The 25362-nt window shown below is 40.7% G+C and overlaps 1 protein-coding gene across 1 annotated transcript in view; it reads left to right on the forward strand.

Moving 5' to 3' along the window:
• The window catches only part of LOC308279923 (protein NLRC3-like), a gene marked incomplete at both ends in the record, with an annotated part of 48289 nt that overhangs the window by 19578 nt on the left and 3349 nt on the right, over positions 1-25362 (forward strand). Inside the window, 6 exons of the mRNA XM_080720144.1 lie at positions 14106-14181; positions 16291-16546; positions 16881-18663; positions 18759-18929; positions 19201-19371; positions 21261-21310. Of these exons, the coding sequence (XP_080576270.1) occupies positions 14106-14181; positions 16291-16546; positions 16881-18663; positions 18759-18929; positions 19201-19371; positions 21261-21310 (2507 nt within the window). The remainder of the gene's footprint in view (positions 1-14105; positions 14182-16290; positions 16547-16880; positions 18664-18758; positions 18930-19200; positions 19372-21260; positions 21311-25362) is intronic.

Raw genomic sequence — 25362 nt, forward strand, 5'->3', positions numbered from 1 at the left:
AACGCTGGATTATTTACTTTCTTCAAATTGACTGGATCCAACACACAAGGTAACATCCATGTCTTTATCCATCACAATGTTTTCACATCAGACAAAGTAGCCTAATCACTCAAACCTATGTGTGACCAAGTTTAACATCTTTATGAAGAAGTTAGAGTGCACTGTGAGATGAGACCTTTTTGTTTTTGGACAGATGCAACATCTCTAGCGAGCTCTCTCCTCTTTTTGCTTTTTGAGAGAGAGCGACTGCAGCGACACACACACACACGCACACACACACACACGCACACGCACACACACACACACACACACACGCACACACACACACACACACACACGCACACGCACACGCGCACACGCACACGCACACGCACACGCACACACGCACACGCACACACACACACACACACACACACACACACACACGGGGATGGGCGATATAAAGTCGGAAAAAATGTTCTGTCTTCTATCTGCAACACAGAAGCATAACCTGCGAGGCAGCGAACGGATTACAGAGGCACACGTGTGGGTATGGTAGCTGCCATACCTTGATTACAGGGGAAATAATAAAATTAACTTCTTAAAATAAATTCATCATGCTTGTTGCTAAGTATTGCCAACATGACTGGTGTATTGCATGCGTGCCTTCACACGTGCATGACAACAGCCATGTTGCCATACCTTAGCATTTGCAGAACTGACGCTGCTGGCGGGATATCGGAGGAGAAGTCCTCCTGGTGTCCAAACTGTGGAATGATCTCCTTTCCTTGTATCACTTATTGTACCTCACCCTCTCTTCCTTCATATTATTATCACCTATTCTTTGATACATGTTAATTATACCATGTAGATTTGTGTTGGTTACATGTTCGCATGTTATTTATATAGGCCTATACTGTTTGATTGTCCACTGATGTAACAATGTTATTTAGACAGCATGTTTTTAGAGGGGTCTTCAAAAGGGGGATCCGGGACCCCTAGGAAGAACCCTAGCTAGCATCCCTATTTTTGGTAGAATGATCAGCAAAAAAGTAGATCTACATGTTTACAACTACAATTGCAACCCATGAATAGCTGATCTACAAGCCCACAAAGCATCCCAGCACTACATGTCCTACAGGCACCATGTTGAGGACCAACACAGGTGTTTGATTTGTCTGATAGGCACAGAAGTAATATTCTGCGCCAATCAGAACACCTGTGTTGGTTTAACTGGGTTAAAGTGGTTCACTGTCTGAAAGTATTATAATCCAGTAGCACATAATTATGATATAAAATGGTCATCATCATCTACTGTATTTTCGTCAGGGTTCATCAGCAGAGATCAGCCTCTCCTGTTCCCAGCTGTGTCTCCATGAAGAGTGACGCGTCCAGAGGAGGACTTATTGACTTCAAATATGACACTACTGACCAGAGGTTTGAATTTATAAACAAATGATCGAAATGTGACCAAGCTAGTGTGACAGAAATACTGTTGTCAGATGCTGATTGCAGGGGTTAAAGTTTTAATGAGATCTGCGTATTGAGATGAAATGCCTCTTTGACAAAAATAGCAGATCTACAAGCTCATTGTGAGTTACTGTACATGTGTATAAGTCTCTTCCTCTGTTTAACACACTGCTGCTATAAGCACCATGTGGATGTAAAGCCAAACTCTACTACAGAAATAATTTTAAGATCTGAGTATTTGAATTGGCAAGACTAGCAACAGAATTCAACAGAACTTAATAAGCTGCTCCTATAAAATAAAGCATGGATTGGCACCCACTGTCACAGTGAAGGCAGTTGAGAACTTCAGGGAAACATTGAAGCAATAAGCCACGTGAGGGATGTGGTTACCTGGTATCTTATAGATACGAGGCACAGTCGAGTGTCTCCAACCCTCTCAGCCGTTATAAAATACAGGTAACCACATGCCTCACGTGGCTTATTGCTTTTCTAAAACGGTTATAATATGTGACTGAGGCTGGAGGAAACGTCCAAATGTCGGCAATTTTAAAAGTCAGAAAATGCGAAAATAAGATTGATTTAAAATTTTCTTTGTTTTTCGTTTTTGTATATAATTAACAGTTTGAATATAGAAGAGGGTTTTCATTCCATAAGATATCTTTGTTTAGGTCGGAATATGGCAACATTGTAGCAAAGTTGCCTTGCTTTGGGAGAGTTTTACTGCTGTTTTAGGAGGCGGAGAATGGAGCTCTTTAGATTTGCATAGCGATTTCACGGGAGCACGATTGGTTTAAGGAATGCATTGTCTCGTATTTCAGCACGCCCATACAGCGTGCTATCTGCTTGTAAACAGTCTACACACAGTACTAACTTCATCTCGCTAATGTTAACGGTTTGCTGAAGACAGTATTCTGGAAGGATGTATTTTTTTATGTATACATCGTGATCTCAGTCGCTCTCGGACGCACAAAGAAAACGTGGAAAATCAAAGCAGCATGTTGAAAACGCTATGTCATCATGAGTACTTGTGCTGGCATTACAGGCGGCACGCTCACTCGTCTGTAGTGAAAATAAAAGATACAGTTTCGCTACTCACCAAAACAAAGACGGATTTGGGGAGTTGAAAGCCTACTTTACTTAGTGGGAACACTCAGAGTTCCCAACATCGCGACATCGTGTCTAAAATACACTTTTTTATCCAGATAACAGAATATTTCACCGGAAGGCAAAATGTGGTCAATGGACATTTCTATTGACAAGATCTGTAGAGGGCGGTGTGGAGTAACTAAAACCTCCGGTGAAAAAGTTTATTCTCTGGTAAAAAAGTGTATTAAAGTGTATTTTATACGTGAGGTGGGGGTTTCTGAGTGTTCCCACTAAGTAAAGTAGGCTTCCATCAGATCCCTTACGCCGTCTTTGTTTTGTTGAGTAACGAACCGTATTTTATGTTTATTACATGCAGACGAGAGGGTGCGCAGCCGTTCCTCCCTCGTAAGGGCTCATTGGTGACATAGCGTCACGCGTCTCCTCCTCCTCCTCACGCACACACCGCTTGAATCGGTCGATGTTTATTAATTGTTTCACTGGCTTTAAGCATTAAATAAATAAACTGCTGAGAGACTCTGAACTCACTTACTCAGCGTTTACATTACAAATCATAGTAGGCTTCTGCTTAACACAGTAGCCTACGACCAAGAAGAAGGGGGAAAAAAAGAAAAGAAAAGCTGCCTTCTCTGTCCTGCGGGAAAAACCACAGATCTTCTCGTAATGGACAGCGTATCTCACATCTCAGCCTCTCGTCTGTGGTAAAAAATAAAACCCCGCCGCTCACGAACGCTTCTTACCTTTTGTGAACATTCTGTCCAAAAAGTAAAGGTCCTATACACTTCTCTCAACTGTTTACCTTTCAAGCGTGGAAGAAAATCCAATCAGCGTGTTGAAATAAAGAGTTTATATCGCTCATTTTGTCAGCCGGTGCATTATTTTCCCCACTATTATTCGTTGTGTATATACCACGTGACCAGGGGAGGTAGCGTGTCTAAAAACAAAGGACCGGCTGACAAAATGAGCGATATAAACTTTATTTCAACAAGCTGCTTCGATTTTCTTCCACGCTTATGAAGTAAACAGATGAGAGACCGGCATAGGACCTTTACTTTTTGGATATAATGTTCACAAAAGGCAAGAAGCGTTCGAGAACGGCGGGGCTTTATGTTTTACTACAGACGAGAGGCTGAGATGTGAGATACGCTATAGCGTTAGCTTCGCGCTAGCGCTGGCTGTTTATTATGAGAAGCTGCAGCCCATGAACGGACACGTTTCTCCGTTCTGTGTCCGAGCTAGAGTGCCCTAAAAAGTGTGTTTTGCAAGCCCGCCCGCCGCTTCCCACGTTCTTAGTACAAAACGTGCTGCAAAAGTGCTCTGTGTTGCTAATGCTCCCAAGAAAGAAAACGTGTAAATCCATTGATCCAAACTGTAGAAGACCGTGCTTCTGCTTTAGCTGTCTGCTTTATAGTCCAGTAATTTTAGGCCAAAATTAGGCTAAACCTAAAACAAATTGCAATAGTAGCAAACTCAACTGATTTTGTATCCTCAATATGTCCTTAGTGAGAGAAAAAAAGTCCCAAGGAATCCCATCAGGGGAAAGTTTTGAAAACGACCTACCTACCTTCACTTACTATACACTACAGTGTAAGTACTATTGCAATTTGTTTTAGGTTTTTTCATATAATGACTGGACTATTAGCTGTGTACAGCAGATGCTCCGCAAGCTTCGTAGCCGACGTTAAAGAGTACACTGTAAACACTTTCTTTTGTAATAGACTTTTTTTACACTGTAAAAACTTTTTCTTTTGTAATACACTATTTTAGTGAAAAATAATAACTACAAAAAGGAGAAAATGACAGGATGAGCATATAGGAGGGGAGGAGGTAGAAAAGACCACTGGCTACTATTTCTGACATGGCTGCAAGCACTATAGCACAATATATTACAACAGGTCTACTACTAAATTTAGTTTTAAATAATTGTAGTGGAATAAAAGTACATTTGAAGTTGACAGCTATACCACTGTGGGTGTGGTTTGACTTGGGGGGAGTGATTTAGGGGTGTAGGTAAGTACCTATTGTCCCTCCCATTGTCACACCCACTTCTGGCCACCTAGAGGTGTCAAAATGTTCCTTGCATTCAAATGGCTTTTTAAGCACTTTGGGTTTTATGGGGCAACAAGTTTAAAATGTCCATAACTTCTTCAAATATGCTCCAATTTCAACAAATGATACATCATATGAAAGCTTAGATTCTGTACTTGGATAATCTGTACAAAAAAGAAAAATTACCAATGCAGACATAAGGAACAAAGTACCAGACCTAGTCACATATGGCAACATGAAAAATATAGACATGTACGAATTAAAACTGTTCTATTTCACTAATAATTCTCTCATTTGCAAATCCCGCCCCATTCTGCCCTGTTACTATGGGGGTACAAATGACCCTGGGCAGATTGTTTTTATAGTGGCAGTGAATGGGGGGAGAGGGTATTTTCATTGCCTCATTATTGCAATTTAAAGTACCAAAGGAAACACATCTACCGGTAGGTGATATTAATAAAAAGGGAAGGCAAAGGTCCAGTAGTTACATTGCAAAACAGGGGGTTTCCCCCGAAAATATATGTTTTAATTAGTTTAATCCCAGTGGGACAGAATCATCATGGCAGATTGTTTTTACATTGGAAATGAATGGGGGAAAAATATTTTTCATAGCCTCATTACAGCTATATAAAGTACCAAAAAAAAAACACATCTACGTGGTAAGGGAGGGGTCGATTTTTATTGTGGGGTGTTACTGGAGAAATTGTATAAGCCCTGATAATGCCATGACCCTCCCTCTCAATTGGGGGAAAAATCAATGACCCTCCTCTGGCATAAAAAAAAAAAAGATTGACCCTCCCCTAACAACATGACATTTACCACAGTAAAATTATGCCTAAAACCTTAACTTATTGTTAGGGCTGTCGAGACGATTAATCATACACCTAATTCCAGTTCACTGCGCAATGTAGTTCATTTCAATTAAGCTCTCACTCCAGTCAGCTGGTCTGAATGATAAAATGACATAATAGGCTATAGAATGGGTCTTCAGCCAAGCAGTTGTGATGAAAACGTAGTCCTGTGCTTTTATTGTCCTCACCTCAAATGAAACGCTGGATTATTTACTTTCTTCAAATTGACTGGATCCAACACACAAGGTAACATCCATGTCTTTATCCATCACAATGTTTTCACATCAGACAAAGTAGCCTAATCACTCAAACCTATGTGTGACCAAGTTTAACATCTTTATGAAGAAGTTAGAGTGCACTGTGAGATGAGACCTTTTTGTTTTTGGACAGATGCAACATCTCTAGCGAGCTCTCTCCTCTTTTTGCTTTTTGAGAGAGAGCGACTGCAGCGACACACACACACACGCACACGCACACACACACACACGCACACGCGCACGCGCACACGCACACGCACACGCACACGCACGCGCACACGCACACACACACACACACACACACACACACACACACACGGGGATGGGCGATATAAAGTCGGAAAAAATGTTCTGTCTTCTATCTGCAACACAGAAGCATAACCTGCGAGGCAGCGAACGGATTACAGAGGCACACGTGTGGGTATGGTAGCTGCCATACCTTGATTACAGGGGAAATAATAAAATTAACTTCTTAAAATAAATTCATCATGCTTGTTGCTAAGTATTGCCAACATGACTGGTGTATTGCATGCGTGCCTTCACACGTGCATGACAACAGCCATGTTGCCATACCTTAGCATTTGCAGAACTGACGCTGCTGGCGGGATATCGGAGGAGATTCGTGGACTCTTTTTATTCTGTCTGTCTGTCAGCATATATATTCATTACATTACTCGTGTGAGTAGCCTAATGGCAAAGCATCTGGATAAACCACAATAATTACCTTGAGTGCGCTGCATCTGTGATGTGATGTAGGCCTAGTCCACATTTTGAAGAATTAATCCAGTTTTTAGGTGAAAACAAGGGGATGCATTTGTTGTCTGCTAATGGAATACCATAAGCCATAATGGTCCTGGACTTTATTTTACACGATAAAGTGTACAGTTTCAGCTGAAGTAGCCAACTGCAACCCATGCACTAATTACCGGTAATAATCAAATTGATCTGACCTAGTCTTTTACGTCTTTTAATTGCTGGCAGTATTGATTGTTTTGGAGAAGGATTTACTGCAGTCAGATAGACCTATTAGCCTGTTATATTATTTAATAAATTGTTACTGTCCAAGACACGGCTGAGAGTGTCGCATCTCCAACATCATTGATTTAATAAAAATCCATTGGCTCATCCCAGCCCTCAACCAACTGTCCAAAAAGGAAAATGGACCTGTAGGGTTCATTTGGTTCCATTACAATGTCAAGTTGCACTAGGTCAATTAGAGCCCTCAATAATCATGAAATATCGTCGTGCACAAACTTTTGAGAGCATCTCTCCGCTCTGTGCTCATTCAAGCACTGATTGAGAGACTGAAGTTCCGCACTTCTGTGAAGCGTGTCAGTGATAGCTGGGATGTACCATTGAGGAGAAAGCAGAGGGGGGTATCATTGTTGTATTTTACTACAGCGTTCCTTAATTAAATAATAGTATTATTGAAAGGAACGCTGTAGTAAAATATATATAGGCCTATAAAACCTGGACTATTTTTTTATTCAAAATCGCATGACCCTCCCTGACACTCAAATTAAAATAGCATCACCCTCCCCGAGATTAAAATCAAAATAGCATGACCCTCCCCTAAAATCCTCCTTGGGAGGGGGGGGGGGGGGGGGTAATTTTTAACGACCCCTCCCTAAAAGGAAGAAAAAAGTACAGTAGTTAGTTACATAGCAAAACAGTAGTTTCCCCCGAAAATATATGTTTTAATTAGTTTAATCCTCTGGATCAGACAGGAGATAAATAGAAAGAGAAAGCGCAGTGCATCTTGGGTAGGAAGATGACAGACAGATTATAGTTCTACTCACATAATAGGCTGGCTTTCGTAATTCTGCCCATTTAAAATATATGTACCCAATCGTAACTCTTAGTTACCGTATTGGCCCGAATATAGGACGATATTTTATTCTAATAAACATATCCTCAAAATAGAGAGTCGTCCTTAACCTGACTTTCGCCAGATGGTGGCAGCATTGCGTTGCATTGCTTTACCATCTGGGCTCGCTCCGGCAGAACCGATGTAAGGGGCGGGCCATTTTTTCAAATTCTATAGCAGGTGATTGGATATGGCCGTCTCTCTGTCACAGTCTGGGAGTGCCAACTCCAACCACTCATATTGGCCTGTCTGCATGACGTTGCACCCAGAATCTGCCTCCTGGGTTTCCACGTGGTCTGCAATCAGACTCTATTGGCTCAGAGCCGCTCAGAGCCCGCCCATAGCTGCCGCTGATTGGTCCGGCCCGGGACTTTACGAGTGTTATCAACTCTGCCGGAACGAGCCCAGATGGTAAAGCAATGCAACGCAATGCTGCCACCATCTGGCGAAAGTCAGGTTAAGTCGTCCTATAATAGGGCCGTAGACTTTTCACCGGGGAGATACGTTATGTATCTTTCAGGACCTTTCCCTGCTGTCACAGCGGCCCGCAGCGGCCCAAGCGAGCTGTTACCGTACACTGTCTACAAACTGCGCAGCGAAATTTGGACGTGGCTCATTTCACGTTCCGTTTGGCAAGTCGGATGACTTTGGCATTGAACTTACCGAGGCGCGTGCGTGTGCGTTGTCCTCGCGAACATCGGCGTGGATGACGGCCGCACATGAGATCTTAAGCGTGGAAGTTTAATCCAAACAGTAAATGAAGCCCAATGAAGCTAATGGTGGCTGCCTAGTATCCTGTGCTTCCTGTTTACTATGGAGAGTCACATCTGAATGACGAAACGAGCCGCTGAGCTTGATGGGAAATGTAGTGTTTTTTATTCCCCAGCAGTATGCTGTGTGGACTGTATTCTATTCTGATACACATTATGAGGAGCTGATTTTCAGTATGAATTGGTTAATGCAATACAATACAGCAGAATGTTATCTCTGTATGAGCTTTTCTATGATGATTTTCCAATAAAAACGTTTTTCTTTATAAATAACCTAATATATAATATATAATATTTATATTTTTTTCCAAAAATGATATTTGAAAAATAGGGGTCGTCTTATAATCGGAGTCGTACTATATTCGGGCTAATACGGTACATTGATAAGGTCCATGTGAACTAGTCTGTTGAAGCTTATTCATTATAATGAGCGAAATCGCTATCACCTCGCGGGGCCGTACTGCACGAACGCCGTGTCGCACAGTGCCCACGGTGATGAAAGCCTAAAGCAACATTCTCCACTGCACAAACTCCACACCCGATAGCAAAAAGTGAATGATTTTTTCTGGTTGGCCAGTCAGGGAGTCTCAGGGACCAATCAGAAGGCTGACAAATGGTGGATTCACTACAAGGTCTGCAAGAAAGTAGTTCCCAGCTTGTTTGCCAACAACACAGGTGCAGATAATTGGTGCACTGTGAAACACTGTGGAAAGAAATAACGCACCTGGGTTTGATATAAACTGATTCAAGGTGTGGAATATAGTCTCATATACCACAGCAATTAAAGGGAAACCAGCCAATCAGAATCAAGGAATCGAACTAGCCATTTTAGAATATTAGTTTTACACCGACTTTTATCCCTGTTTAGGACAAGTGTAGACGCGATGCAAGGACGGAGGGCTGTCCGCTTTCACAACGTTTCACAAGTCACACATTGGGACAAAATAATGTTAAGTCTTGGGATTTCATTTTGACTCAACCCCTGTTATTGTGCAACCTATGGTTCAGGAGTTATAGGTCAAAACATGATTTTAAAGGATTGGTATTGCTTAGCTTACTGCAAAGTTTCACTCCCATCAGTCCAATGGTGCCAGATATGAGCTGTTCTCAGAAGGATGCATCCACGCACTCATGCGTGGATGGACACAAGGGCGATAACCTATAGTCTTCATCCATCTGGCCTGGTGGAGTCAATAACCAACACCAGGGGCAAATAAATATGATTTTAAAATGATCATTTATTTCCATTAGGGTTCATCAGCAGAGAGCAGTCTCTCCTGTTCCCAGCTGTGTTTCCATGAAGAGTGACCGGTCCAAAGGACGACTTATTGACTTCAAAGATGACTCTACTGATCAAAGGTTTGAATTTACATTACAAACAAATGATTGAAACATTAATATTGACCAATAAGTGCAGCAAGTAACCAAAACAATCGTTCAGTTTGTGATACAAGCATGAAATTTGGTACACTTATAGCCAAAGGCATTCCGAAAAGATCTGGATATGGAGGCATCATGAATTTTCAACATGGCGCCCATGGCAGCCATTTTTCAAAATGGCCACCAGCAATAACTGTTTCCTTATGAGTAATGGATATAATGATATTTTAGACATATTTTTCAGACATTGTACTTGGTAAATATCTTTTTTATAATTGAAAAGTTGTCATAGAATATTCAAGATGGCCGCCATTTTTCAAGATGGCAGCCGTCACTTGTAAGACTGTCTGGGTGATCTCGGTGTCAAATCGGTAATTTTTATGATGCAGAATTCAATTTGGAACTTTTATCACTGTTTCTTTCAAGATGGCAGCCATATGGCCAGAATCTAAATTATAATTGCAAGAAAATAGAGCTATTATGTATTTTATTGGAATTAAATTTTGATCTAAACTTAACAATACGTATATCAGCAACAACTGAACCATTTGATGAATGGAAATGTAATATAGTGGATGGTTGAAGCACAGCCAGGGCATGTGACACCACTGCTGTGAAACTCAGTGCCACTCCGCTTAAAGCCTGTTAACAATCCTGTATAATTTGCAAAAAACGCCTATACACAGCGTACCCAAAGTAAATTGATTGTAGTTTTAAAACCATTTGGAGTAATGCATTGGGCATGGTCTCATTTTGAAGGAAACATTTTGAAGTTTTACCCAGAAATAAATAATCACTCTGTGTGCAACTGACATTGAGTAATGCAAGTTTTAACTTACTGGAATAGCAGGTTTTTAATCCTCGCCTAAATATTTTCAGTAAATAGATGCCTGCATAACACTGTTATTATCATATAGGAGCTGAAAAACACAATGTGGACACATTTTGAAGCCTAACCTAGCCCAATTTCAAAGGACATGATAAAACTACAGAATATGAATATTTTACACATGTTTTACTAAGTGTATGTTTATGCGTTTTCATTTGGAGACATTTGCATATATCATATAAAAAGGTCAAAAAAGGGCTAATAGACTGGATTTTTTTTATTTTATTATTTTATTATTTTAATTTATTTATTATTATTATTATTTAATTTATTTATTTTACTGACAGCCCTAACACTCTTGGTCTGACATTCGGCGCCGCTGCTGCGTATTTACGCACAGCCAGTAGTGCTGTTACGCAGGGTTTTTTGGTTATTGTAGTTCACTTCAGCCAAAATAAAGTAGACACATTTTGTGGAGAATTTCATTGGCTATAAGAAGTGCCAGTCATCAGAACAACGTGCTGCCATTGGCTGAATATATGAGCCAGGAAACGGAGTCATGGACCTCCTCTGAGAACATACTATTGGTTGCTATTGGGCGACTGGGAGACGACTGAGACAGGACTAGAAGCTCCAATTGGGTGAAATGAAGTGTCAATCATTGTGTGGAGCTTGGAGGCTATTTTAATAGTATTCAGTTGTAAAACTGAAAACCTGAACTGGAGTTAGAAGCAAAAACACGTGAAAGATTGTCATACTCTGACATCACGCTTGTATCCATGACTATAGTTGTACAGAGGTTTCTTGGCAGAAAATGTGGTTTGGACTTTGTACAAACAATGGATTTTATCATGTTTACCCTTCCTCTACACAAGAACATTATTGTTGTGGAAATATATGATGTTGTTGGAGTACAATCCAACTCTAAACGTGAGTAGCAGCAGATTTATGAATATTTGTTTGTTAGCGGCGTGAGTTTCGGCGCTATAATCAAATGGTTTGCGGATTCGGAATCACAAGAATCTTAGCTTTAAAATGGTATACAGCTATGGCAATGCAAGTAACACAGAGGCTTGTCTAAACGTGATTGTTTGTCAACAAACGGCCGGCGGGCCCGCCGGCGGGCCCACACCTGTTAAGAGGTTAAAGGGCCACTTCACCTCTGGTACAACCAGATCTTAGTGGCCCTTTAATAATGCCATAGTTTCTGTTATTAATGTGCTGATGGTGATATTTTAGTGATAGTGTAGTTTAGTTTCCTAAATGCTATCTAATGTTATCCCCACATCTACAGGTACATAGTTTACATTAGATGTAGTTAGCCGCACCTCAATGGACAGGATGTGCCAGCACAGGAGAGCCGAGCCACAGGTTACAGGGCTTTGTATGACTTTCAAATAGCTACCCGGATGGTGTACAGATCACACAGGAATTACATGGTACTGGATGGCCTAGGTGTAGGGCAATTTTCTTATCCGAACCTAGTTCCCATATCCCATTCCTGTAGTAAAAGGTGGATAGTCCCTCTGCCTACTGCAAACATCATTTTTTGTTTGATGAGAAAATGTACAAGAAAATTATCCATATCAGATAGATACATCTATCAATAGAGAGAAAGACAGGCAGGCAGGCAGGCAGGTAGGCAGGCAGGCAGGCCGACCGGACGGACGGACGGATGGATGGATGGATAGATGGATGGATAAAGATAGAGATCTCCATATCAGTTGCATCACTAACAGTAATTTCTAATAACAAAAACAATAACAATAGACATAATAATAACAATAATACTATCTGGATTGTATATAGCGTTTTTACACTACAGTACAGCACAGTAAGGTACAGTACAGTACCATACAATACAGCAAGGTACAGTACGGTACAGTACAGTACGGTACGGTACAGTACAGTACAGTACAGTACAGTACAGTACAGTACAGTACAGTACAGTAAGGTACAGTGGAGTACAGTACAGTACAGTACAGTACAGTACAGTACAGTAAGGTACAGTGGAGTACCATACAGTACAGTACAGTACAGTACAGTACAGTACAGTACAGTGGAGTACCATACAGTACAGTACAGTACAGTACAGTAAGGTACAGTAAGGTACAGTAGAGTACGGTACAGTACAGTAAGGTACAGTAGAGTACCATACAGTGCAGTAAGGTACAGTACATTACCATTCAGTACAGTACAGTACAGCAAGGTACAGTGGTGTACCATATTGTACAGTACAGTACAATACAGTAAGGTACAGTAGAGTACCATACAGTACAGTACAATAAGGTACAGTAGAGTACCATACAGTACAGTACAGTAAGGTACAGTAGAGTACCATACAGTACAGTACAGTACAGTACAGTACAGTACAGTACAGTAAGGTACAGTGGAGTACCATACAGTACAGTACAATACCGTAAGGTACAGTACAGTAAGGTAGAGTACCATACAGTACAGTACAGTAAGGTACAGTACACTATACTAGAGTACAGTAAAGTACAGTACAGTAAGGTACAGTACACTATACTACAGTACAGTGAGGTACAGTACACTACAGTACAGTATGGTACAGTACAGTAGTAGTACACACATAGAAGGAAGCTTTTGGCCAATTACAAAGTTCCAAATTTGAATTCTGCATCATACAAAATGACTGATTTGACACAGAGATCACCCATATCAGTCCAAGTGACGGCTGCCATCTTGAAAAATGGCGGCCATCTTGAATATTCAATGACAACTTTTAAATTATCCAAAATACATTTACAAAGCACTATGTATGGTCTAACTATCTTATTATATCCATTACTCATAAGAAAACAGTTGTTGCTGGCAGCCATTTTGAAAAATGGCTGCCATGGGCGCCATGTTGAAAATTCATGATGCCTCCATATCCAAATCTTTTCGGAATACCTTTGGCTATAAGTGTACCAAATTTCATGCTTGTATCACAAACTGAACGATTCCTTTATATTTTGGAGCTAACATCTTGGACTAAGTATGTTGACAGACAGCAAAAATATAAGCACCGCCATGACACACTGTCATGACGTCACTGGTATGATGCACTTTGTTCACTCTTATGTGTCGTGATAACAATGAAAACTATTTTATTTCTTAGAGTGATGTCTTATTGATAACAATGAAAACTATTTCACTTGTTAGAGTGATGTCTTATTGATAACAATGAAAGCTATTTTACTAGTTAGAGAGACATCTTATTGTCGGCACCAACATGGTATGAAAAATCCTTACAAGTTTCCACATGACGCCAACTAAATATGAAGTATATTTGCACCACCGAGGTCAGAATGTTGAAGATTATTAAAACAACATTATTTAATTGTTCTCACACTCTACTGGTCAGAGTTCAGCGCTCAAAGATATTATTATGTTGATTCATTTTCTTCTCTCTAAACAAGAACAAACACATAAAAATATCACTTCCAATGATAAACAGAAAAACATTTACGCTAATGTTCTGGTTGCGTTTGCCATCATGATTGTGTGTGTGTGTGTGTGGGTGTGTGTGGTGCATCTCCATAGAGACCAGCAGAGCTCCCAGGATGTCATTGGTCAGTGTGATCAGGAGCATCAAACAGAACTGGACATCATATTTAAGGTGAGTTAATTTATTACAGATTGTATTGATCTAACAGTGACATTAAATGATCAGTTGTTTTGGGCAATAATAAAACCCTGATATCATGATATATACAGTAAAATGCATTGGTTCTCAAAGTGGGGAACCCTTATTGAGACCAAAGGTTGCAGTTTACCATGAGAAATGTTGCAGCTTGTCTCTGTCTGTGTCAGTCAGTCAGTAAGTACACATTTTTACAGTCTATGGTTTGGTTCCCTTGTCACTGTGACATCACCTATGTAAAAGTCCATATATGGGTATTCCCCAGAATACCTTTTATGCCCATATATGAAGCTCCCTGATGTCATCGATATATATATACATATATATATATATATATATATATATATATATATATATATATATATATATATATATATATATATATATATATATATATATACAAATGATATCACTGTCCAGATGGCCAAGACAAGGCCCATATCGGTGTGGCTGGTTCAGATAGGGATCTCCATGTATGGGCATAAAATATATTGTATGTATATGGCTGGATACATACAATACAACAATATATTGTATGTATATACAAATTATTATTAATAAAGGATACAATATAATAATATATGGGCATTCCAAGAAACAAAATCCCTTTTGTGCCCATATGGAGATTTCTGATGTCATCAATCCCAGGCCCTAACTGGCCCAAGAGCCTGCTTTACTCTGATTTACACCCTACCTTCCCCGAAAACGTTAATATTAAGTCCATATACTGTATGTATATGGATATATAAATATGTAAAGGATAATAAATAAAATATCCATATACAGCATGGACATTTCCAGATGATGCCCTGTTACGGTACCCCCTTATGCTCATATATGGAGATCCCCAGGAATCAAAGCCAGGCCCTAACTTGCCAAGGCCCTGCTTGGCTTTACTAATTAACATACGTTGTATACCCATATATGTCATCAATTATTAAGGACATATCTGGGAATGTCCATATTTGGTAATGCCCTTATATGGGCATGTTTTGACATAACATTGTTGACTATCATGCAGGGGTCTCCATATATGGGTAACTGGTCTGATCTACATCACTGGCCAGATGGCCAAGATGTACATGCGACCTCGCCCTAAAGGGGGGGGGGGGGGGGGGGGGGGTCGCATGTCACCCTGAGACGTCTTACTAGTGGGTCTGTAACTCAGAGAGTGTACACATGAAACCAAATGGACCCCTCAGGTACATTCTCAGAGTTACATTAACATTGATTTTACAACATAAAGTGGGGTCCCAGAGATAGAAATGTCATTAAATGTGGGCCCGTAGCCTAATGCATGACAAACCAGAGGGCCTTGAAATTAAAATAGATGAGAATCAGTGTTAAAGCTATACAAATCTTCTCTTATGGGGGTCCCTGGCATATTTATTTCAAATGGGGGTCTGCGGGATAGTAAATGCCATTTTGGGGGGCCTTGACATGACATACTTATCTAATGGACATATTTTCTGTAGCTATACTGTAGCACAAACCTCTGGACGAAATGTCTACTTTTCTAAAAGATATCTCATAATGCGGAGGTGTCAAACTGGTCGCCCACAAACCCAATAAATAACGTTGAGATTTAAGGTTGGACATTCAACGATAATTTGCGAGTTCTACAAACCTTTCATATTGTAGCGACCCTGTTGGGGTTTTCTGTGAATTGCAGCATGTATATTCCTGACCAATGAGAGGGCAAGTTAGGGGATCAGCGGGTAGCAGTATGAAGCTGGGATTGGTCGAGAGGGTTTTGGTGTGCTGGGTAGTTTGTGTGTGTCCTGCCTGATTGACTGTGAGTGTGTTGTTACATTGTTGCATAAGCTTCAATAATGAACAATGAAAGACAAATAGAAATAGGAAAGCTGGAAATCACTTTTTAATCAGCTAAGTATGACTTTGTAAACACTTAAACCCTATATATTTCATTGACTGTCGTTCACTTAGGTGTCTATAGTGCCCACTGTGACACATACTACGGTATGTGAGCTTGTAGTTGTTAAAGACTATATATCTAGTAGTTGCTTTCAATCCATGCAAAACTGTTGGACGGATTGAACCTTTATATTGGATTTTACATTTCAGCTGCTTAAGGAGAATGTCATCACATCTGAGACCGAGCTGGAGACGTTCAAGAGGCTTCTGACAACAGATTACCCAGAATGCTTAGAGAGTCAGAGGGAGGGAGTTCTGAACATCTCACTGCAACTCCTGAGGATCCTGAAGGAGAAGGAGCTGACTGACATCCTGGAGAGCAGTAAGAACCTCTTTATTCACACCTTTAATATGATGGAGAGCAGTAAGACACTCTTTATTCACACCTTTAATATGATGGAGAGCAGTAAGAAACTCTTTATTCACATCTTTAATATGATGAGAGCAGTAAGAAACTCTTTATTCACATCTTTAATATGATGAGAGCAGTAAGAAACTCTTTATTCACATCTTTAATATGATGAGAGCAGTAAGAAACTCTTTATTCACATCTTTAATATGATGAGAGCAGTAAGAAACTCTTTATTCACATCTTTAATATGATATAGAGCCGTAAGACACTCTTTATTCACATCTTTAATATGATGTAGAGCAGTAAGACACTCTTTATTCACATCTTTAATATGCCACATCTATCAGAACATGAACTTAATGATGTCCTTTGTTCTTTGGTCATTTAGAAACTCTTGCTCCAGTGTATCAACAACAACTCAAGTCTAATCTGAGGAAGAAGTTTCAGTCTTTGTGTGAGTGGAACACAAAACAACCAAACCAACCAACAACAACTCTGAATAAGATCTTCACAGAGCTCTTCATCACAGTGGGAGGGAGGGGAGAGGTCAATAAAGAACATGAGGTCAGACAGATTGAAACAGCATCCAGGAAACCAGCCGGACCAGAAACAACAATCAAATTTGAAGACATCTTTAAACCTTTACCTGGACAAAATGAACCAATCAGAACAGTGATGACAACGGGAGTGGCTGGCATCGGTAAAACAGTCTTAGCACAAAAGTACGCTCAGGACTGGGAAGAAGAAAAATCCAACCAGGATATCGACTTTGTATTTCCTTTCACTTTCCGAGCACTGAATTTGTTGCTGAAGGAGAAGAAGAATTACAGCTTGGTGGACCTTGTTCATCGCTTGTTGGGTGAAACCAAGGAAGCAGTCATCTCCAGCATGAAGGGATCCAATGTTGTCTTCATCCTTGATGGGTTAGATGAGTTTAGGATTCCTCTATACTTCCAGAAAAATGAAATCTGGAATGATGTCAAAAAGCCAACTTCGGTGAACGTGTTGCTGACCAGCCTCATCAGTGGTCACCTGCTTCCCTCTGCTCGCATCTGGATAACGACACGACCTGCAGCAGCTGAGCTGATCCCTAGAGATTATGTTGACAGGATGACAGAGGTTAGAGGGTTCACTGAACCCCAGAAAGATGAATACTTCATGACGAGATTCAGTGATGATGAGAACCAGGCCAGAACAGTCACCTCACACATCAAGACATCACGAAGCCTCCACATCATGTGTCACATCCCAGTATTCTGCTGGATCACTGCTTTAGTTCTGGAGGACATGTTGAAAACAGAGGAGAAAGGAGCACTTCCAAAGACCCAGACTGCAATGTACCTCCACTTCATCGATGTTCAGTCCAAGCAGAAAAATGTCAAATATTCTGATTGTGTACCAGACCATAAGGCCATTCTGTCTCTGGCAAAACTGGCTTTTGAACAAATGAAGAAAGGCAACGTTATCTTCTATGAGGCAGACCTGATAGAGTGCGGTATTAATATCAGAGATGCAGCAGTGTACTCAGGAGTCTTCACACAGATCTTTAAAGAGGAGCATGGGTTGTGTGAAGACCAGGTGTTCTGCTTTGTTCATCTGAGCATCCAGGAGTTTCTGGCTGCTCTTTACGTCTTTCACTCATTCATCAACACAGGCGTCAACCACCTGCCAACCTCTATCTGGTCAAAGCTTTTTAGAGGCAAACCTGATATGAATCACCTTTACCAGAGTGCTGTAGACATGGCCATACAGAGTCCAAATGGACACTGGGACTTGTTTCTACGTTTCCTGCTGGGCCTCTCATTGGAGACCAATCAGATCCTCTTGCAAAGACTGTGTGGTCTGAGAAAAAGTGAGTCACAGAATAATCAGGAAACCGTTGACTACATCAAGAAGAAGATCAGGGAGAATCCCTCTCCAGAGAGAAACATCAATCTGTTCCACTGTCTGAATGAGCTCAATGATCGTTCTCTAGAAGAGGAGGTCCAGCAGTACCTCAGTTCAGGAAGCCTCTCCACTGCCAAGCTCTCTCCTTCTCAGTGGTCAGCTCTGGTCTTCATCCTGCTCTCATCAGAAAAAGAGCTGGACGTGTTTGACCTGAAGAAATACGGTGCTTCAGAGGAGGCTCTTCTGGGGCTTCTGCCAGTGGTCAAAGCCTCCAATAAAGCTGTGTAAGTGATCTGATACAGTAACTGGATACATTTAATATATTGTGTAGTTTTCCTTAAAACAAACATGGATATTGATTTAATTACTGTTTCTTCAGGCTCAGTGGATGTAACCTCTCCAAGAGATGCTGTGAGGAGTTATCATCAGTTCTCTCCAACTCCTCTAGTTTGAAGGAAATTGACCTCAGCAACAATGATTTGACCGATTCCGGAGTGAAAAAACTCTCTGCTGGACTGGGGAGTCCAGACTGCACGCTGGAGACACTCAGGTCAGTATTCCTGAACACATTCATTCATATCTTAGTCTAAATATGTTGGAGATTACCTTGACCATTTAATTAGAGGGAGGCAGAGAAAGCCAGAAAATAGCTATTGTACTATCTTAGCTATGTTTGGTGGACATGTCATAGCCTACTGTATTTGGCAGAGACGCTGACTGACATTTGTGTTGTATCGTGAAGATATGACGTGTGTGTGTGTGTGTGTGTGTGTGTGTGTGTGTGTGTGTGTGTGTGTGTGTGTGTGTGTGTGTGTGTGTAGGTTGTCAGGCTGTATGGTCTCAGCGGAAGGCTGTTCTGCTCTGGTCTCAGCTCTGAGATCCAACCCCTCCCACCTGAAAGAGCTTGATTTGAGCTATAATCACTTGGGAGACTGTGTGGAGCATCTCTCTGCTGGAGTGAAGGATCCAGGCTGGGGATTGAAGACTCTCAGGTAGGGAAAGACACGCTGCCACTCAGTGCCAATGGCTTCTAGTAGGTTTAGAGGAGGGAAAACATACTCTGATGCTGTATAGCAGGGCTTTTCAACTGTTCTGTGCCCTAGACAATTTGAAGAGTCCCTTTCATCAATTCTAAACATTAATTTGAATTCTGGTGCTTAATTTGAAGATACTCCATTCCATCACAACATGGTTGATGCCTACCATGTCTGTGCTGACTGACAGACTGTAAAGGGTCACATGTATTTGAGAAATAATGTAACTTAGTAGGACTGAGTTACCAGGGCCCAAGGTGGAGGAGCCTTCGTTATTTTATACTGTAGCTATTGAAAAGTAGCTAAAGTTTTTGAAAAGTTGTGAAAATGTGTGCAAATCTTTGAATATATGTATTTTTAAGCAAACATTTGTAAATGTTGCTTCTGGGGGTCCCTGGAACTGAATATTTTTAGATGGGGGTCCGTGACCAAATACATTTTGGGGTCCTTCACATGAAAAGGTTTGAGCACCAGTGACATAGAAACATAGGTTTTTAAAAAAAACATAGGATTTCAAATATTCAAAGACTTGCACAAATTTTCAAAAATAGCAGATTTACAAGCTCGCAGTGGGGCACTTGGTGCCGCGTTGTGATCTTGTATATCTGCTATTTTTGAGCGGTGCAAACCGCTCCTATAGACCGCTTTTTTACCAAAATTATGATGTCACTAATGATGATGACACGAGTTAGCTAGACCAATGAAACACTTCGATTCTGTTGATTTGTCCATGATGTCATTGGCACAGAGGCACCCGATTGGTTCACCCTGATTTAGAACGCGTTTAGGCCGCAGAAAATACGTCATAAAAAATGATGTCATAGGCACAGAGCCACCCGATTGGTTCACCTAGTAGATGAATATGATAAGCGATAAAATAACCACACTTTTAGACAGACTGTGGATAATTTCACAGGTTATAAATGACAGGCAGCTAATACAAGTTTAAAATACAAATGATCAGACTAAAATATTCATCTTCTGGCCTCTTCTCGGAGATCGACTCTCTGTAGCTCTACATATTTTGGAAAAGATAAGTATCCACACGCTTCCCCTCTGCTCCAAGGCTCCACATGGTCACCTTGTCCTTTGGTTTCCTCTCCCAGTAACTACCACAGATATAAAGAGCTAGATGCCTCGTTCGCCTCTACAGTTAATTGGAGCGTTTGTGCAAAAGATCTAGTCCGGACTTCCTGGAAAAACTAAGGGAACGCTATCAGTCAAAGTACTATATACCATCTATTGTGATGTAGACATGACATCATGTACATGATTGAATATAATTGGTTTATATTGATGATGTATATTGTGAATGTTAACCTAGTGATTGTGAATGCTAACTTGTCGATGCTGATAAATGCTGACTTGGTGATTGTGAATACTAAACTGCTAGTGTTGAAATTGGCTAATGTATTGTTAGAACAGCTAGCTATTGATTGATTGCCTACATAAGCAAATGTCTGTCCGGGTTTTCTATATAAAGGGTATATATGATGATGACATGATGATGACATGCCTACAAAAGGCATGATGTCATAAATGATGATGACAGACAGGTTGGCAGAACCGGGGTCTGGCACAACCAGGTTGACCTGGTCTAGTTATTTAAAGAAAAGGCTTGAAAATCGAAGTCCACAATATATCATACTCCCTAAATATTTTTGCACCGCTCACTTCGCACTGGTGTGATTTTTCAATAGTTAAAGCACAAAATAATGTGTAATAATACGTTCCCAGTCTAAATGGGTTATGGATGAAGTTGTTTACAGGGTGACCTGAGACAAACATGTTTTAGAACCTCTGCTATAGACTATGAAGGCCTGACTTTGTCTCTCTTCCTCCCACAGTGTGGACCATGGTGGAGAGAAGAGGCTGAAACCAGGTGTGAGGAAGTGGTGTAAGTGTTTATTCTGTTTTATTCATGAAATCAAAGCAGCACAAACAGCATGTGACATTCACTCATTAACATCCTACTGTGAATGAAGATGATCATAATCAACAGTAATTAAATTAACAAATAGGTCTTTAACCCTCTAAGGCCCGCATTATGAAATACTTGAAAAAAAAATAGTTTGACCTGTCAGATGGTGTTGTAGGAGGTATTTGGAGATATTTATGAAGTGTTTGCAAAATTTTAATTTTTTAGTAAGGTTTTATGGAAATGTTGTAATATTACAACGTTGGGCTCTAAGGGTAGCAGAATTAGGCCATTTGTACACATTGTCTGAACAACATGGTTAACATGTTGAGACTTCAGTAAACAACTAAGGGTTCATTTGCATGCTGATTGTTTATCACCTAGACCCAGACAAATATATAATATGGATAATAATAACATTAGTCATATTTTTATGATTAGTTGATTTTATAAAAAAAAAAACGAAAAACAAGCATTTTCAACATCTTCACAGGGTGGGCTATATACAGTAGGTGGCTTTGCATATGACATTAGCACTTAGAAATAGATGTGCATACAATTGCTCAAGTGAAATGTGTACAACAGTGTTTGTGAACTGTGAATGTGTTCTTCGTTGTCGTCTTCTGGCAACCAGCTCGCAGGTTCTGTGTTCACTTGCAGTGAAAGTCAGAGAAACAGTTCTTGATCTCTGAAAAGCAGAGACGCGCATCACACTTGCGGCATTGCGTTGTGGTGAACCCATTGGGGCAATGCCTGCAACGTCCCCTCGTTGTTTTCATTGGCATATGCCCCATCTGGTCCTGGCATACATCCGGTGGCAGGTGACCAAATGCTCTCTTGTGTGGGGTGCTGGTTGGATCAGAGGATGGTCTCTTCCCAGTGACAGGGCTGCTTGACGCTGGGCTTCCCTTGCCTGAAGGTCGTCCTCTCTTTGGGGTGGTTTTGACAGTGTCCACCTGATAAGAACAAAACCAATTAATATACATGTCAAAGAAACTTTTAAAAACTTTTAGAAAATTAAGATACAACACTGAGATATTGCATAAATCTAAATATTACAAAGTATGACAAATGGTAAATAACAGATATTGATTCTTACCAGAATGAGAGCTGTTGCTAGCTGTCCCTGGAACTTTCTCAGGTTCAGTTCAGGTTTCTCCCCGAGAGCTGTGCAGTCCCGCTTGTAGAGGAGCCAGGCGTTGACCACAGCAAGGGTGATGGTGTGCCAGAAGATGTACATGTACCAGCGGCGGGATTTCAGGTGGAACTTGTATTTTGCTGTGAGCGAGTCGAGCAAATCCACACCTCCCATGTACTGATTGTAGTTACCCACAATGTACGGCCTTTCAACTTCAATGTAGATCTTGTTGGCTTTGTCCCAGCGTCTAACCGTCTGCACAGGTTCTGTTCCAGCAAAGGATGACATGAGTGTGACCGCCCTGCTGTCATACCATTTGACAGCAGAGATGTTGTGGTTCACCTCCACTCTGTGGTCAAAAGTTCCTCTCCCTTTCTTCTTCAAGCTCTTGTCCTCTTCAAGATCGCAGTTGCGTATGCGAACCTGCCTTGCTGTTCCCACATAATGGATGCCACGCTCAAGGAGCTTCTCGATCAGTGGAACAGATGTGAAGAAGTTGTCTGCATAGATCTTGTAGTTCTGACCCTCTGGCAGTGTTGAGGCGAGCTTCATCACAACATCTCCTGACAAGCCAAGTTCAGATTTGGCTCGGATTCCGTTGCTTCCTTGATAGACATCAAAGTCACAAATCATGCCAGAGATTCCAGTTCTCACCCATACTTTGAAGCCCCATGGGTGTGGTTTGCCTCGCATGTATTGTTTGATGCAGCTGAATCTTCCCTTGAAAGCAATCATCATTTCATCCACTGAGTTGTGCTCTTCTGGAACCACCTGCAGGCACCTCTCTCTGAATGAATCAAGCCATGGTCTGAGTTTCCAGAGTTTGTCCTTCTTTTCCGTTTCGGACACTGTCAAGTTGTTGACTAAATGTAAGGATATCAACAGAGCCATGAATCTGTTGCGTGACATTACATCAGCTACAGGGGGGTATCGTGTGTCTGTCTCCCAGTACATCCGAATTCCAGGCATTCCTACAAGGCCCATCTTCAGATACATGCCCATCATCTTCTCCGTTTCCTTTGTGTTTGTGTTCAAAGATGTTCCCCTTGTTTGATGGCTGTATTCATTTGTGTTCGTTGTCAGCGACTGAATCATGTCCTTGGTCACAAACTGACGGAAGTATTCCAGTGGTGTGTGTAGGGAAGCCACATTGTTAGTGAGAGGTGGTCCAGAAAAATCAGTATTGGGGCTGGTGAAATCCTTCTTCTGCCAGCGATATCTGTCCCGGGGGTTGGCAGAGGTGGCCAGGGGAGGCTCAATGTCCTCCAATGCATTGGCTGGGCAGGCAGTGGGTGGTTGGTTTTCTTTGTCCAATTCTCCACAGGGTTCTTCATCTGACTCTTCATCAGTGTCACCATCAATGTCTATGTCCACATCACTCTCTCCATTCTGGACAGCATCTAGGGCATCCTGCACACTGTAGCGAAGTGGCCTTCTTTGCATACTGAAATGAAAAAAAGAAAATACAAATGGATTAGCTTTAGTATGGGTGGTGAGCAAATTGATTCCATATTCCCTAAAGTACCACAAATCAAACAATACTGTCTGTCTGTCTGTCTGTCTGTCTGTCTGTCTGTCTGTCTGTCTGTCTGTCTGTCTGTCTGTCTGTCTGTCTGACCACTCTATTACAAAATAACAGGTTCTTCTGACCACTCTATTACAAAAGAACAGGTTCTTTTGTTATTCTGGGAAGACATTGGTGCTAGATGCCGCCAATAGCTTCCCAGAATAACTAAAGAACAGGTTCTTTTGTTATTCTGGGAAGACATTGGTGCTAGACGCCGCCAATAGCTTCCCAGAATAACAAAAGAACAGGTTATTTTGTTATTCTGGGAATACATTGGTGCTTGCTAAACAGGTTATTTTGTCTAATGCAGAAGACCTCTTACCCAGCTATAATCTACAGCTACATACCAGTACCAAGATCTTCCATGAACTAACAGATTTTAGTTTTAGTTTGCAAAAGTAATGTGCAGAAGTGCACAAACAAAATAAGAACTTGGAACTCAGCTCAACTCAGTATTATTGGATTAGAAATTAACAATACATATATTAGATTTAGATTTTCATCACAAAACGTACACTAACCACTTCTGCCCTCATGCATTTCAGCCATTTGAAAATAGCCGATCTACAAGTTCACAATGTGTCACAGATCTGCTATTACTGCTATAATCTACAGCTACAGCTACACCTACAGCTACAAAACAGTTCCAAATCTTCCATGAACAAACATGATTTTAGTATTAGTTTGCAAAAGTAATGTGCAGAAGTGCACAAACAGAAGAAGAACTTGGAACTCAGCTTCGAGTACAATATTGTACAAGTATTATTGGATTTGAAATCGAAGTAACAATACATATATTTCCTACATTATGTAATAATATATCTATAATATGGTATGGAATGTGTAGAAAGTGTGTGTAATTTAAAATATATTGTAGATCCCTGACAAAACATGTCTTTTTAGACTACAGAATATCCAGGCATGTAAACTGGCAAAATGGCTATTTGCTGCCACAAAGACCCAACGTTGTAATATTACAACATGTATAAAACATCATCTAATTCATATTTTGGTGGATATATTTCACAATAACAACATCTGTACATGTTCTAGACATTTTAAAGTACACAAGAAAAAATCTTAAAGTCATTTTACTTACTTTGGTCTGATCAGTTTGGTCCAGTGAAAGAAAGCGTTGTCACTCTGCGAAGTTCTGCCAGTTGTGGTAACTTCAAGACCTTGTAGGCGGTACTTATATACACATGTCCTATCTATTAGCATTGTGAGAATGAACAATAGGACCCTATGACTATGTTAATGTGGTGGGGGGAGCCAAAATAAAATCATTTTAACCTTTTTTTGGATATTTTACAAATGTTGTAATAT

Source organism: Nannobrachium achirus, assembly GCF_963921795.1.
Source record: "Nannobrachium achirus genome assembly, chromosome: 24".
NCBI classification, from domain to species: Eukaryota; Metazoa; Chordata; class Actinopteri; order Myctophiformes; family Myctophidae; genus Nannobrachium; species Nannobrachium achirus.